The 13,656-nt window shown below is 37.1% G+C and overlaps 1 protein-coding gene across 1 annotated transcript in view; it reads left to right on the forward strand.

Annotated features, from left to right (window-relative positions):
• The first annotated feature begins 320 nt into the window (after positions 1-320).
• Positions 321-13,656, forward strand: part of LOC150106435 (potassium channel subfamily K member 18-like) — a 33,561-nt gene continuing 20,225 nt past the window's right edge. The window contains exon 1 of the mRNA XM_090392445.1: positions 321-1,095. Coding sequence (XP_090248571.1) covers positions 573-1,095 — 523 coding nt within the window. The 5' untranslated portion in view covers positions 321-572. The remainder of the gene's footprint in view (positions 1,096-13,656) is intronic.

The raw sequence follows: 13,656 nt of genomic DNA on the forward strand, positions 1-13,656 counted from the left end.
TCATAAGAACCTTCAAAAAAAAAAAATATGGGAGTGGGAAGGAGTCCGCGATGACTGTACACATATTCCTCACCATCTTTCTCTTTTTCGGGGGAGTTATTTTTCCTCTGTTGACACCTGATTCGGCAGACAGCAGTCCCGATACCAAGAACGCTATACCTTCAAGCATTCACGAGACTTAACGACGTTCCCCTCACTAATATACAGAAAGCTGCTGCGATCTGGCGTAGAGCCTACGAGATGTCGTACGTTACAGCTAAAATTGTCCCATACGTACGGGGGAAGAGGTGTCATCAGCCGTGGCGGGATGGGAGTCAGTCCAAAAATCGCATCCCCTCACATCGGAGGTGCCGACTAGGGATTTTTGCGTAGGCATGCCGTAAAGAGCACACAACCCGCGAAGGCTGCACGTAGGTCGAGCCAGTACCGATCGCGATGTTGAACAGATAGGAACGGAGGATTCATATCAAGCCCGTTTTTTTTTTTTAAAGTGATGTTTTTGGTCATCTGTGCAAGCAAATAACAACGCTAGTATTTATTTCAATCGTGTTTTGTGTATCCATTCGAAGAAAATGGTGTCGTCTCCCAATACACCTCCCCCTACTCTTTTAAGGCCTCCATCGTTTCATCCAGCAACGGTAGAATGGGGTCCAGGCGGACAACAACAGTTTGTCATCATCAATCCCATGCATGTGGTCACCCTGCAAGACAGGACGAAAACTTTTGCGATACGAGCTGTCGAAAAAATCAAAGCAATCTCCGAAAAGTGGTTCACTCATGTGCTTCTCTTATTCTTCTTAATTCTCTATGCTTGCATGGGTGCGCTCATCTTCGCGTGGTTGGAATCGCACGTGGAAGAAGGAGAAAAAGGTAACATCGAATACATGAGAGAGACAATCATCAAAGACTTATGGTATGCTAAGCAGTGGGCAACTAGTCAAAGAGCGTGGGAACATCTGGCCAAACGTAGGATGGTGGAGTACGAATCTCAGGTTAAAGCTGCCCTCGAGAGTGGGGTGACCACTCCATCCAATGAAACGCAATGGACCTTTTGGGGTGCACTGTTTTATTCAGGGACGATCTTCACTACCATTGGTAAGTACAGACTTCGTATGATTTGGAGAGGGGTGGGATTTCCCCATCTTCTTTTAGACAACCCAAAGACAGTGTGATAATTTTGAACCAACTAATTTATCTCACAGAATTCTCTATTTTTTTTAAATTCTTTAAAAGTAATTCATTTTCCCCCCGTGCTATTCTCCAGGGTCTATTTATTTCAACATCTAAAGATCTCAAATAAATAGAAGTTACAGATCTTTAGAGCAATGCGACATTCCTGGAAGTTGGAAAAGAAACCTCCTGCTAACTGTGAGTAGAAATAACGATAATTTAGTGAGTAACCCTAAAATAGCACGGAGACAGTCAAAAGCAAGAGGGCACGTGTCTTATATAAACACACTCCAGATAAGTGAGTATATATAGATTGGTGGACAGATAGGGGATCAAAAATTATTTCTACTCTATGCTTATTTAACAGTTACTACTACAAAATATCTTGTTTCGTATGGAAAAGATTTATTATGTTTCTAGTTGTTTATAGGTGGCGCACTGATAGCAATTCTTGCGTTAAAAATTTGAAAGAGAAACAATTAAAAGTTATGGTTATGAGTAGCTTATATAAAATCCATAATGATAAGTCTCTTCATTTTTATCATTCCTATTACTTAGTGATATATGTAACACGTGGCGGTATGACACATGGAAGCTATCCAATTCTTGTTGGTACAAATAAGAAACATTGTTGCAAAGTTTCAACAATAGTACGGCTGAAAGTACCACTGCTAATTGATTATCACATAGAAAGAAAAGTCCTTATCCTTATAATGACTGGCTTAAAGGGGCGAAGCAAGAATGCTTTTCATCTTCCCCGTTATCTGTAGAGGACAGTGTAGGGATAAGGTGTTATTGAGCTATTAAAGCTCTGATCATGGCAGGAGGGTAACAGCAATAGCCAAGCCTCAGTTAGAACTTCATTGGCTACAGCATTGCCATCCATTACCCTTCAAGGGTATTAATCACCGCATCTCACAGTCGATTATAGAAATAAAATCCTTATAGTCCTTATAAGGACTGGCTTAAAGGGGCGAAGCAAGAATGCTTTTCATATTCCCCGTTATCTGTAAAGGACAGTGTAGGGATAAGGTGTTATTGAGCTATTAAAGCTCTGATCATGGCAGGAGGGTAACAGCAATAGCCGAGCCTCAGTTAGAACTTCATTAGCTACAGCATTGCTATCCATTACCCTCCAAGGGTATTTTGGATTGAATGAATCAATCCATAGAAATAAAATGTTTTCATGTTCATTATTAGTAAGAGGAATAAACATTTTTTAAAAAGGTGTATTTGTTTAATCGAGTTTTTTGTAAATAAGATAGTTCAAAAACAAAAAAAAAAGTGATTTTATATTTTGCTGTCTAAATTTATACTCGATTTATAGAAAAACATGAAAATAAGGGGTGCGAGATAAAAAAAAAATCTCCAAAAAACAGTCACATTTACCAATGTACAAAGCAGTTAAATTTAGATTGGATTGGAAACGTAAGTTTGTCAGTGTTCAGAAAAGCTAAAAACAGCTTCAAGGTTAGCTGTCCTCCCTTCTCACAGTGACAACTGCAGTCATCCTATATTATTCCACAAGGTAACCCGTTGTGGCTTCGCATACATCATGGATAACACGAAGCTTTGGTGGTGGCAAATATGCCGTGTGAAATAAGGAAATGACGTCACACTATTGATTACATCATACTGGGGAACGAATGATGCAACAATGACATCTTTAAAGAAATGTAACTGATTGTTCAATGGCCAAAAAGATCTAGTGACGATAGCAAGCTATTTGGTTCCTTAAGCTGCTGAAATACGCCATGAGTCAACCGGCTCAAGTTAAAACCAGTTTCAACATGAACTAAAAATTTTTCAACAGGTTTAAGAATGAAAATACCTATCGTATAGATTTCATGTGAGAGTGAGAATCTATACCACAGTTTGAAATAGAAATTGCGATTCCAAGTGCGACGGGATCAAAAAAAAAAAAAAAAAAGTGTTGGGAATTTAATATTGCAAGCGCTGTCTATTTATGACGTAACTCGTAATTGTCATGACTGACGCGGGTGAATCACTAGTCGATAAGGTAGTTCTTACATGAGTTCGCAATAAGATCATTTGTAAAACTGGGTAAACACCCTTGCAAACGTCTAGAACTACACGACTTGTTCTGCATCTTTTCGATATGAAACGGATCGTCCATAAAGGAATATTTACGTGGGACTGAATTGTGAGCGAAATATTTCATCAACGGTCTGTTTGTGGTTGCTCAAGGTCGCTCTACGAAAAGGTAACTAGAAGCAGGAAGCCAACAATGGATATCCAGTTTCTCCACTATAACAATGCTCCCGCTCATTATTCTTTGTTAGCTTATTGAAAAACAGTTACATAACATTGCTGACATTTGACCTCCCTATTCATCCCTTGAATCTTCGTTTTTTTTTGGGGGGGGGGGAAGAGTTCTAAAAAGTAAAAAACGAAATCGAAATAATATCATTTTTAACAATGTAGAAGAGATTCGATGGGAATCTCTAGCAAATATACCTCAATGGTTTATAAACTCCTGGAAATCTTGTATTTTATCTTGTACAAATATTATTCGATTACAATTCGTTTTTTTTTTTGCCTAAATTACTTTTTTCCCCCCTTGCACTTCGTTAGTTTGAATGATCTCATTGTGTTAATGCAGTTTCAGAACTTAACTTCAAAACACGTCATGAATGAATGAAGCATGCTATACTTGGAACCTCGACTATTTTGATCATCTATGTCTAGGGGGATATAAAAATATCACGTGACTTATTTAAAATTCTAATCTTTTTGATGAATGTGTGTTCACCGAGTAATTTGTCGCTTTTGGAGTCAAAGGTTATGACCGCATTTCAACAATGTCTAGGGGGATATAAAATATCACGTGACTTATTTGAAATTCGAATCTGTTGTTGAATGTGTGTTCACGGAGTAATTTGTCGCTTTTGGAGTCAAGGGTTATGACGGCATTTCAACAAACTGAGCGAATAATCTTTTCCTAAAAACAAAATTGCTAACGGTTGGAAGATGCTGAATACACTCTAAAACTGTCCTATGCCAGTAATTTGTCGTCATGACAACGGTGACGTAATATCATTTCATATATTTTGCATGTATAGCTCTAGTATAATGAAATTTTATGCTAAAAGTTAGCCTCAAAAATTAATATTTAGGGGATTTTAGTAGAGTTCGAAGCATAAATTTTCACCCGCAACACTGCCTGTTGGAAAAACTATTTGAATACATTTTTTAAACAACTGAAATATTAGCTAGCTCTGAAGTTAATCTGAAATAAACAATAAATCAAACCGGATCTGCTGTGTGTATTGTCGAGAATTTTTCTATAATTTAAGAATTTTTTTAAGAATATAAAAAAGAAAGACAAAACTAAGAATACAAACTACTATAATGAAACAAGTAAAGGAATATTACAATAGTTATAAATTAATGTGCAAAAGTGCCTATCAATTCAGGATTACGATTACAGAGCAACATCAATAATTTAAATCAATTTAGGCTATGGCCTAGCTTTGCGTACTTTATCACATATTGTATTTATTCATCAATAATTCTTTTTTCCAGCACCAATAAAAACTTCTCCAGGAATTCGTTGAAACAAATCTTTAGTAATATATATTAAATACGATTCATTTAGAAGCAATAAAATAGGAATTCAAAATTACATACGTCACCGGAGTAAAAGTTCTCCTTGAATGAACATGTGCTTCTTTCATAGACCGGAAGTTGGTCAAATCATGTGAACTGGCTTCCATGTGAACTGTGTTCATTGTTAATGAAACTGTGGCTTTGTCCTAGATGTGTCTTTTAACGGATACTGTGTGACGTCACCGAATTCTGGGACACAAACAATTGTCAGTGTTCTCATTGTTGTGCCAAGTTTACATTCGATACTGTTTCCGCACATTGCCGAGAAAATTTGAGTTTTTTTTTCACTGACAAGAAAACAATAGTGTACTAAATTACTATGTTTCACTAGATAGTATCTTATCAGTTGGTTGCTAGCATATTTGTGCCAGAGTTGGGTCCAGTTAAGGTCTTAACTTTGGCATAAGTTGTGACACAACGAGAGAGCTCAAGTATGGCAAAATTTGGGCCATAAGTGGGCTCATATATTGCACAAGATTAGTCCCAACAAGTATGTTGAAATTTGGTAAATGTGGGCGATAAATGAGCTTAGTTATGACACAAGTTTGAGCTAAATTTTGGCAAAAGTTATGCTATAATAAGTCCAGCAACCTTCAGAACAAATCGATTTATTTTCAACTATTTATTTCCCCATTTAATTACTCTGTTTAAAAGACTGGTTTCAAGCGAAGAAAGGGAATCGATAGTGCTTGATGACGTACACTTTTCCCGCTGTGAACACACATTTCGAGTGACGTTAATTGCGTCAAACTGATTAATGCAAGCCTTCAAAGTTTATTCCGACACAGCATGTGCAGTTTGTGGAAAACCTCCTCGAGTGCTTTGAACCCTAGTTCACCTGCTGTTCGAGAGACATTATTCCAACAGGAACCAGACGCCAATTATGAACCAGTTCGGATGTCTTACGATTCACAAATGTCTCCTCCAGACGCGTAGAAACATGCCGTAATCGGAAATCCCGCTGTTAAGACAGCTTTTTTCTTCCGTAGCAGAGGCAAATTCTGTGCTTATTCGGTAAAGAACCTTCCACACACACACACACACAGAGTAAAGGAACAACAAATAAGATGAAGGAACTGTTTTGAGAAAGTTTTGGTTTACTTCCCCTCAAGGGTGACCTTCATTTTTTTTTTTTTTAATCCACGTGCTGCCCAAATGGTTGGAACGTAAAACAGTTTAAAAATAGGTTGTTGGTAGAGTACAGAGATGAAGGAAAAACTCTTGGGGGAAGGGGGATCTCAAATGTACGGCAGCTGTAGACAAAACAAACCTCGCATCCAATACATCCTTAGTCATGCCAAGCTCATGATTACTGGTTTCTGAAGAAATATAATCTAGCACCCCCCCCCTCTTGCACACACATCACTTAACTATGAAGTGCTGGACCCAAAAAATCCCAGTCGGTCTTTAGACTGTGCGAACAAGTGAAATGTGTACAACTGTTATGACTCTTCACGGACTCTAATTTTATATCTTCCGTTATGATGTGGAATGTACGAACAGAGACACCAGGAAAGGAAAATATCTATTTCTAGTTACGTGACTCCGATGAATAGACACAGAAGAGAAGAGACATGTGTAAGGTGTCTGTGAGAGCAGTGAATAGTCAACTTTGTTCGTCAGGGGTCAAAAGAAATTTCACGGTGAGCAAATTTAGAATCACCACACGAAACCTGCTTATGTGGAAATCACGTGGCAGCAAATCCTTAAAATAATTTCGAGAATAAAATAAAATTTATAAGCGAAGAACTAGACTTTATAATACCTTTAACTAAAGAGAAGTCCAAGCCTCCGTAGGATAGGTCAGTCGGTTTGGACGATGCCCTTTCGTTAGAAAGACTTGGGTTCGAGTCCCGTCTAGGACGCAAAGAACCCTTACGAGAGATTTTCAATGTACAGAACTGTAGATAATACCAACGATGCATCCAGTACATCTTCGGACATGGAGCGTGCAGTGTTTTTACTCCCATACATTCGGGTTTTTAATTTCCGTAAATTAGACAAACTCAGCAGAAGAACACACGTAATTTACATACAAAGTATAGGCATAAGATTGACCATCCTGTCCTGAAATCATGGTCAGGAATTCCAAGAGGTCCTAGAAGATTAGCACAGAAGAGCCTACCAAAACCATACGGAAAAGAAAGAAAATCGTTTATGTTTATTCCTAATTATAGCAATGTTTATACCATTTTTTTAATTTCTTAGCCTTTATCTCGAAAATAATTATTAAAAATATTATTAATATAATTAAAACAAAATACTTTACAATAGGCTGGTATGCAATTTTTACGGAAGGAAAAAAAAAAAAAAACGAAGTTTCTTGGAGAAAAAAGCTACCCCCTATGCTTTCTTTTATAAACAAACTGGATACCATTTTTTTATTAAAATCATATTTAATTAAATAATTTACTGATATATATATTTTTTGTCGTTAGCGAAAGTAAATTATTAAAAGAAAGGTCATTTAGGTTACATTTTCCTAACGTAAAAGTATCCAGACAAAAATTATGAAAATCTAGTCAATCCATTCTATAATTAATTTTTTGTGCATGTTTACGCATTATTCTATTCAGCAACAACGTCCCTAATCACAGAAAGAGCAACTGTAATTTATTTTTCTATATTGGAGCTACTATTTTTACTAGATATCTAGAATAAATATCACAAGCAAATACTGATAATCTAGGATGAGACCGAAAAGAATATCTACTACTACCTTATAGTCCTTATAAGGACTGGCTTAAAGGAGCGAAGCAAGAATGCTTTTCATCTTCCCCGTTATCGGTAGAGGACAGTGTAGGGATAAGGTGTTATTGAGCTATTGAAGCCCTGATCATGGCAAGAGGGTAACAGCAAAGCCGAGCCTCAGTTAGAACTTCATTGGCTACAGCATTGCCATCCATTACCCTCCAAGGGTATTGATCACCGCATCTCACGGTCGATTTTCCGTGCAATATCGCGGTTAATCAGTCCTTATCCTTATAAGGACTGGCTTAAAGGGGCGAAGCAAGAATGCTTTTCATCTTCCCCGTTATCGGTAGAGGACAGTGTAGGGATAAGGTGTTATTGAGCAATTAAAGCTCTGATCATGGCAGGAGGGTAACAGCAATAACCGAGCCTCAGTAAGAGCTTCACTGGCTACAGCATTGCCATCCATTACCCTCCAAGGGTATTGGATTGAATGAATCAGTCATCAGTCACCGCATCTCACGGTCGATTGATTAATTTCTCCCCCACCGCGGTTAATCAGTTCTTAAAAGAACTGGGCGATGGACTGAGTCCTTGACTCTTTATCCCGTCATCTGAATGAAGATAATCTGTGTGAATGGAGTGTTATTGAGCTAAAAAGCTCTAGTCATGGCTGGATAACGGCAATAGCGAGCCTCAGTTAAAACTTCATTAGCTACAGCATTGCCATTTGTTACCCTGGAAGTCCTAAAAAGGACTTTTTCTCCGCGGTTAATCAGCTGAGCTGTGAAATATTTTATTTGCTTTGATTCATTTTTTTATTTCCTGTTCTTGCAAAACTTCCAATATATTAATAAATATATCTATAAATTCAAGTTATTTTAGCTTATTTTTGAACTACTTTTATGGACAACGTTATTATATTTATTTTCGTAATTTAGAATAAAAAATTATGATATATTTGTTAGAATACATTTCAGATTTAAAACACAGCGAATTAATCCCACAGACTTCTATGATAATACGCATTCATGGCTATATGATTATATTTCTCTCAATACTGTAAGTAAAAAGAGAGAGCAAGTAAAAACAGTTGCCCTCATAAAATTGCGCCATATTGGGATCTATTGGTACTTTACTTTTATCTCCTAGTAACAGATTAAATATTCTGCTGCCCTCGGATTCTAAACGCTATCATCTGAATTTCAGTGCTTACGCTTTAGAATGAAGAAATTAAAACCATTTAAAAAATATATATATATATATATATATGCACGCGCACACACACAGTTTGAAGCTTCACACTAACCTATGATTTAACTGTTTTCAATATGCACAGACATTTTGCACTGTTGTATTGAATGATAAATGAAATGGTCTTAATTCAAATTTACAATTATTTCGAAAATTTAAAGAAATATTGAGATTTTTGTATAAAAAAATATTGGTAATTGACAATAAAATTAGATTATTTTTTAATCGAAGTAACAAAGATGAAACATTATAAAAAGATTGTTAATGAAAAATTATTTAAGGCTAAAACTAAACAAGTATCTGGTAAAACCCGATACGATTATAATATAATAAAGGAAGTCTCATATCAACAGGCTTCATATATAGAAATTAAATGTTGTCCAACTTTCTCAATCGTTTTTTTTTTAAGTGTAATTTGCAGTTAAAACTATCACTCCCGTATGAAACCAGCAACTGCCGTTTAGCTGAAAGCCCTTGATGAACCTCTTCGATCCCTTAGAATTTCATAAGCTCTATTTCGCTGAAAACACCAGAAGCTAATCGTTCTGGCTTGAACAAGAGGAAACATGTATTTTGAGCCGCCCCAAACCAACAGGTGAATAATTGTGAATGACACTCATCCACACTGAATATTTTTAAAACTATGACGAGTAAAGAATTGTCAGGGTGATAATTTTAAGAGTGCTCGTAGATCAAAGTCATTACTTCCAAAACTGGGCCAAGGACTATAAAAATGATTAATAGTTGCCAAGTCGTTTTCGAAATAGTTCACGCACATACACCTTAATTAACATATCTAAGAAAGAGTGAAGGGGAGAAAAGAAAAAAGATGAGGTGCTGCATTAAAAGGTAGAAAGTTGCATAAATAAAATAAAAAGTGTCATGACATTAGAAGGGAGAGTGCGTGACGTCACGCTATGACGTCACAATCGCCACAAAACAAGACTCACGAGTATAACAAGAAAATGTAGTCAGGGAAAGAAGGATAGTTACGAACTGTTCATGCTTCAAATAATAGTGAGTTTCACTATTCAGTAAGGCATTTGTCCTCTTTCAATAACAATTTAAGGAATCTCTATTTTATTCTCCATTTCTTGTGGGGAGAGGAGGAAGATGGTCTTTGTTTTGAATATGTATGGCAAAGTAGGTGGCGCTGTGACAAGGACGTTAGCATATCACGAGTATTCAGAGATTTCGAAGGGCCCTCAGTATTCACATAAAAAAAGATACAAATTTATTGAAATAAACAGGATTTAAGTTACAAGAGTAGCTATCAGGTAAAAATAAAGTAAAGGATTATTATTATTAATAGAGACTTACATGAGCCACGGACTCATTGAGGGAGGCCACATACTACACGCACCAGCTGTCGTACTTTTTTGAATTCATTCACGCTACCTCCACACACAACTTCCACGGATGCCCTCGCATCATTTCCCCCATCCTCCATAAATTGAAACCTTTTCAGAAGTTTGTAAGTCTCAATCGTATCAGCTCTCTTTCTCCTGTTTGCTAGTGTCTGCAGTCTACAAATCCTCAGTCTCTCTTCGTAATCAGTATTCCACAATCGTGAACTCACCTTTGCTCTCTCCACTGTATCAGAATCACCGCGAAGACCAGACCTGGGCACAATCAAGGCCTTGTAAAGAGACAAATTACTTCCTTATCTTTGCATATCAATGGGCAAGATAGTTATATTTGTAATCTTTGCTACATGGCCCCTGAAGTTCAATTTCCTATCTACTAACACTCCAAGATCGCTAGCTTCATCCTTTGCTTCAATCACAATATCATACGACACTGGATATCTGATCATGCCAAAGTGCATGACTTTGCATTTAATTACATTACCTGACATCCATTATCCCATGCCCACAGTTCCAGCCTATTCAAATCATTCTGCAAGTCGTTCCTGATTACCCTACCTATCTTTGCATCATCAGTAAATAGCTGTATGTCGCTTGTCAAATCCTTCCCAAGATCATTAATGTACAGAGTGAATAACAGTGGACCAAGAACTGATCCTTGTGGTGCACCACTGGTTACCTTAAACCTTGTAGACTCACATCCCCTGTATATCACTTTTAATATATCAGTTAAGCGTCCTCTTATCCATGCCATTTGATAATCCAAATCCATATTTTTTGCAACAATCTTCCATGCTGTATTCTGTCAAAAGCCTTAGCAAAATCCAAACGTATTATGGTGTATCCATCCCCCCCCCCTTTGTCTAATTCAAAGGTAACATTATTATAGAATGTGAGCAAGATGTTCAAACATAACCTTCCCTTAGCAAACTCATACTGTTCATTACAAAGTAGAGATTCTTTGTCAACCCATTTCTGAATGCTAACCCTAACCAAATTTTCCAAAATCTTCACCATCACTTAACATACAGATAGGTTGATAGATGGAGATACCAAGGCAGAAGCATTAGCAAGGTCATCTCCTCCTATAGGAGCTGCCAAACGATGTGCCACCTTTTTATTAAATTACTCTGGATTTAGAGAAAGATGTTGAAAGTTTATTTTTCACTTGGTCAGAGACTATAATAAATTTAGTTTAATCCTTTATCCAAGTGTGAGCAAACAAAGTTTGCGGCTGAAAGTATCTTCAGGACTGGGGTAAAGTGGTACAACACCAGGCGACTCCTTGCAAAGGTGGAGCAAGCTACACACTCCTATCTCAGTATCTCCCATATCTCCACTTGGGCCTGGCTCCCACTGAAGAGACCTCAATAAAGGTCGAAACTAGTCTGGGTAGTGGCCCTTCCCTTAATGCATAACGTTATACATATCTGCAAGGAGATGTGCTTTGCATTATGGGAGATACTGAGATAGGAGTGTGTAGCTTGCTCCACCTTTGCAAGGAGTTGCACCACTTTACCCCAGTCCTGATGATACTTTCAGGCGCAAGCTTTGTTTGCACACACACACACTTGGATAAAGGATTAAACTAAATTTATTATTACGGAGGCAGAATAGTTACGTCTTTAAATAAACCCCCTGTGACACTATAATCATATATAACACTCTTTGACTTCGAGTTCCTTCAGTCACATGCTGCTTGAGGAAGTTGTCTTTTCCTATCCATCGTATTTATTTGTTGATGCATTTCTTCGTCACTAGCAACCCATCCACCAGGTACAACAATCCACTGTGTATTTAATCTTGTTAGACTCAACCTCACACCAGATGGCTCATGGCCACATGAAAAACTGTTATTATTGAAGTAATTGATCTCAATCGTAACTGGATTCAAATCATCTAATATCATTAGCAGCACATTCCCTTCTCTCCTACCAATTTTTTCTTCCTAAAAATACCGTACTCGATACCAGTGAGTATGTCTGCTTCTGATTCCCTAATGCCTGCAATCTAAGATCGCAACGTATTAATCAAAGAAACAAAAGCTGTATTCCTTTGTTTCTGATACTCCTAGCATTCGTGTACACTCACGGTTGGACTTGCAGGTCTCTGTTCTTATCTGGTGCCTTGTTTATGCAGACATCATTGCACATGCTTGATAGGTCCGAACCGAACGAAAACAGAATCGTTCTCTCTTCATAATCATTTCCATAATAATGCGCATTTCCATTATTAACAGAGTTACATAACATTGTTGCTCTTGCATACAGATTCTCATTCCCCCAATCATAATGTTAGATCTCATCAAAATAATTTTTCAAGACTCCTTATGCCAAACGAATTCAAGTATAGGCCGTCTCTCTTATACAAATCTTTCCTCAAACTCACTCCACACATCCAATAACTCGCATCCATTCCTTCTACACAGCTAAGCATCGAATTTGGCCATCATAGCCCTTCTTCGTAATTCATTCTTTTCATATCCAAGTAATAATGCTTACAATTTTCACATTCTCAAGCTTGCTTCTTCCAACAGCCCTTTCATGTCCTCTCTCATACTGGACTTATCGTTCAGTCTTTCTAACCTTGGAATTGGGATCTCATTTGGTTTTGATTACATTTAAAAAATCGAGACTTAAGGTGAAGACATAATAATTACAGAATTCACTTCAGTAAAATTGTTTATTTGTAGAATTTTCGACTATTTCGTAGTTATTTTGAATACCCTATATGAAGATCACCACAAAAAATAGAACAAATTGAGAGCGGATGATATTATATGTACGTTTAACTGCGTGAGAATAATTCCATCTGCATTAATAGGTATTAAAAAATAAATTAAACATAATATATTTTAAATGTAAATAATTATATTTAAATTTATTTTTTTTTCTCCCAAGTTATATTTATATTATATTTCTGCCAAGTTTCATGGCACATTAAGCTCATTATTCATACAGGAATATCATGAGTTCTGCTAATAACGATGGTCTTAAAGTGATGAGCCCTCGTCCCACAAGGATTCAGGCAGGTTTAGATCGAGGCTACGAGTTGTTCTACCAATGAGATGAGGCGTACTTTTTAACAAGGTGTAATTACACTCTTCTATACATGCTAGTACCTATAAAAAAAAACAGCTGACCAATTCATTTCCAAGGAAACCCCCTGTTATACGAGATAGAATCATATAACTTGCACATTATTCTACATAATCCCCCACGAAGTGTTATACACTTGTTCCAACCGTGCTGCATCATTTGCAATCCTCTGAGAAAAAAAAAGTCTTTCTTTTGTTCCACGAATCAGTCCTCAGCTGCAGATATGACTTCATCATCTGTGGTAAATTTTGTTCCTTTCCAGTGTCTCTTTAAATTTAGGAAAGGGGCCAGGTCTGGCGAATAGGGTGGGTGAGGCATACATTGAAAGCGCAAGTTGTGTATTGTCTGATGGATTGGATTTCATGTGCAGGTGCGATGTGCTGCAAAAGCAATACGTCTCTGCTCAGTTTCCCCACGACGTTTTTTCTTCAATACCTCCTTCAGTT

The sequence above is a fragment of the Typopeltis vanoorti genome, chromosome 5 (assembly GCF_054136105.1).
Source record: "Typopeltis vanoorti isolate ZY-2024b chromosome 5, IOZ_Tvanoo_1.0, whole genome shotgun sequence".
NCBI lineage: Eukaryota > Metazoa > Arthropoda > Arachnida > Uropygi > Thelyphonidae > Typopeltis > Typopeltis vanoorti.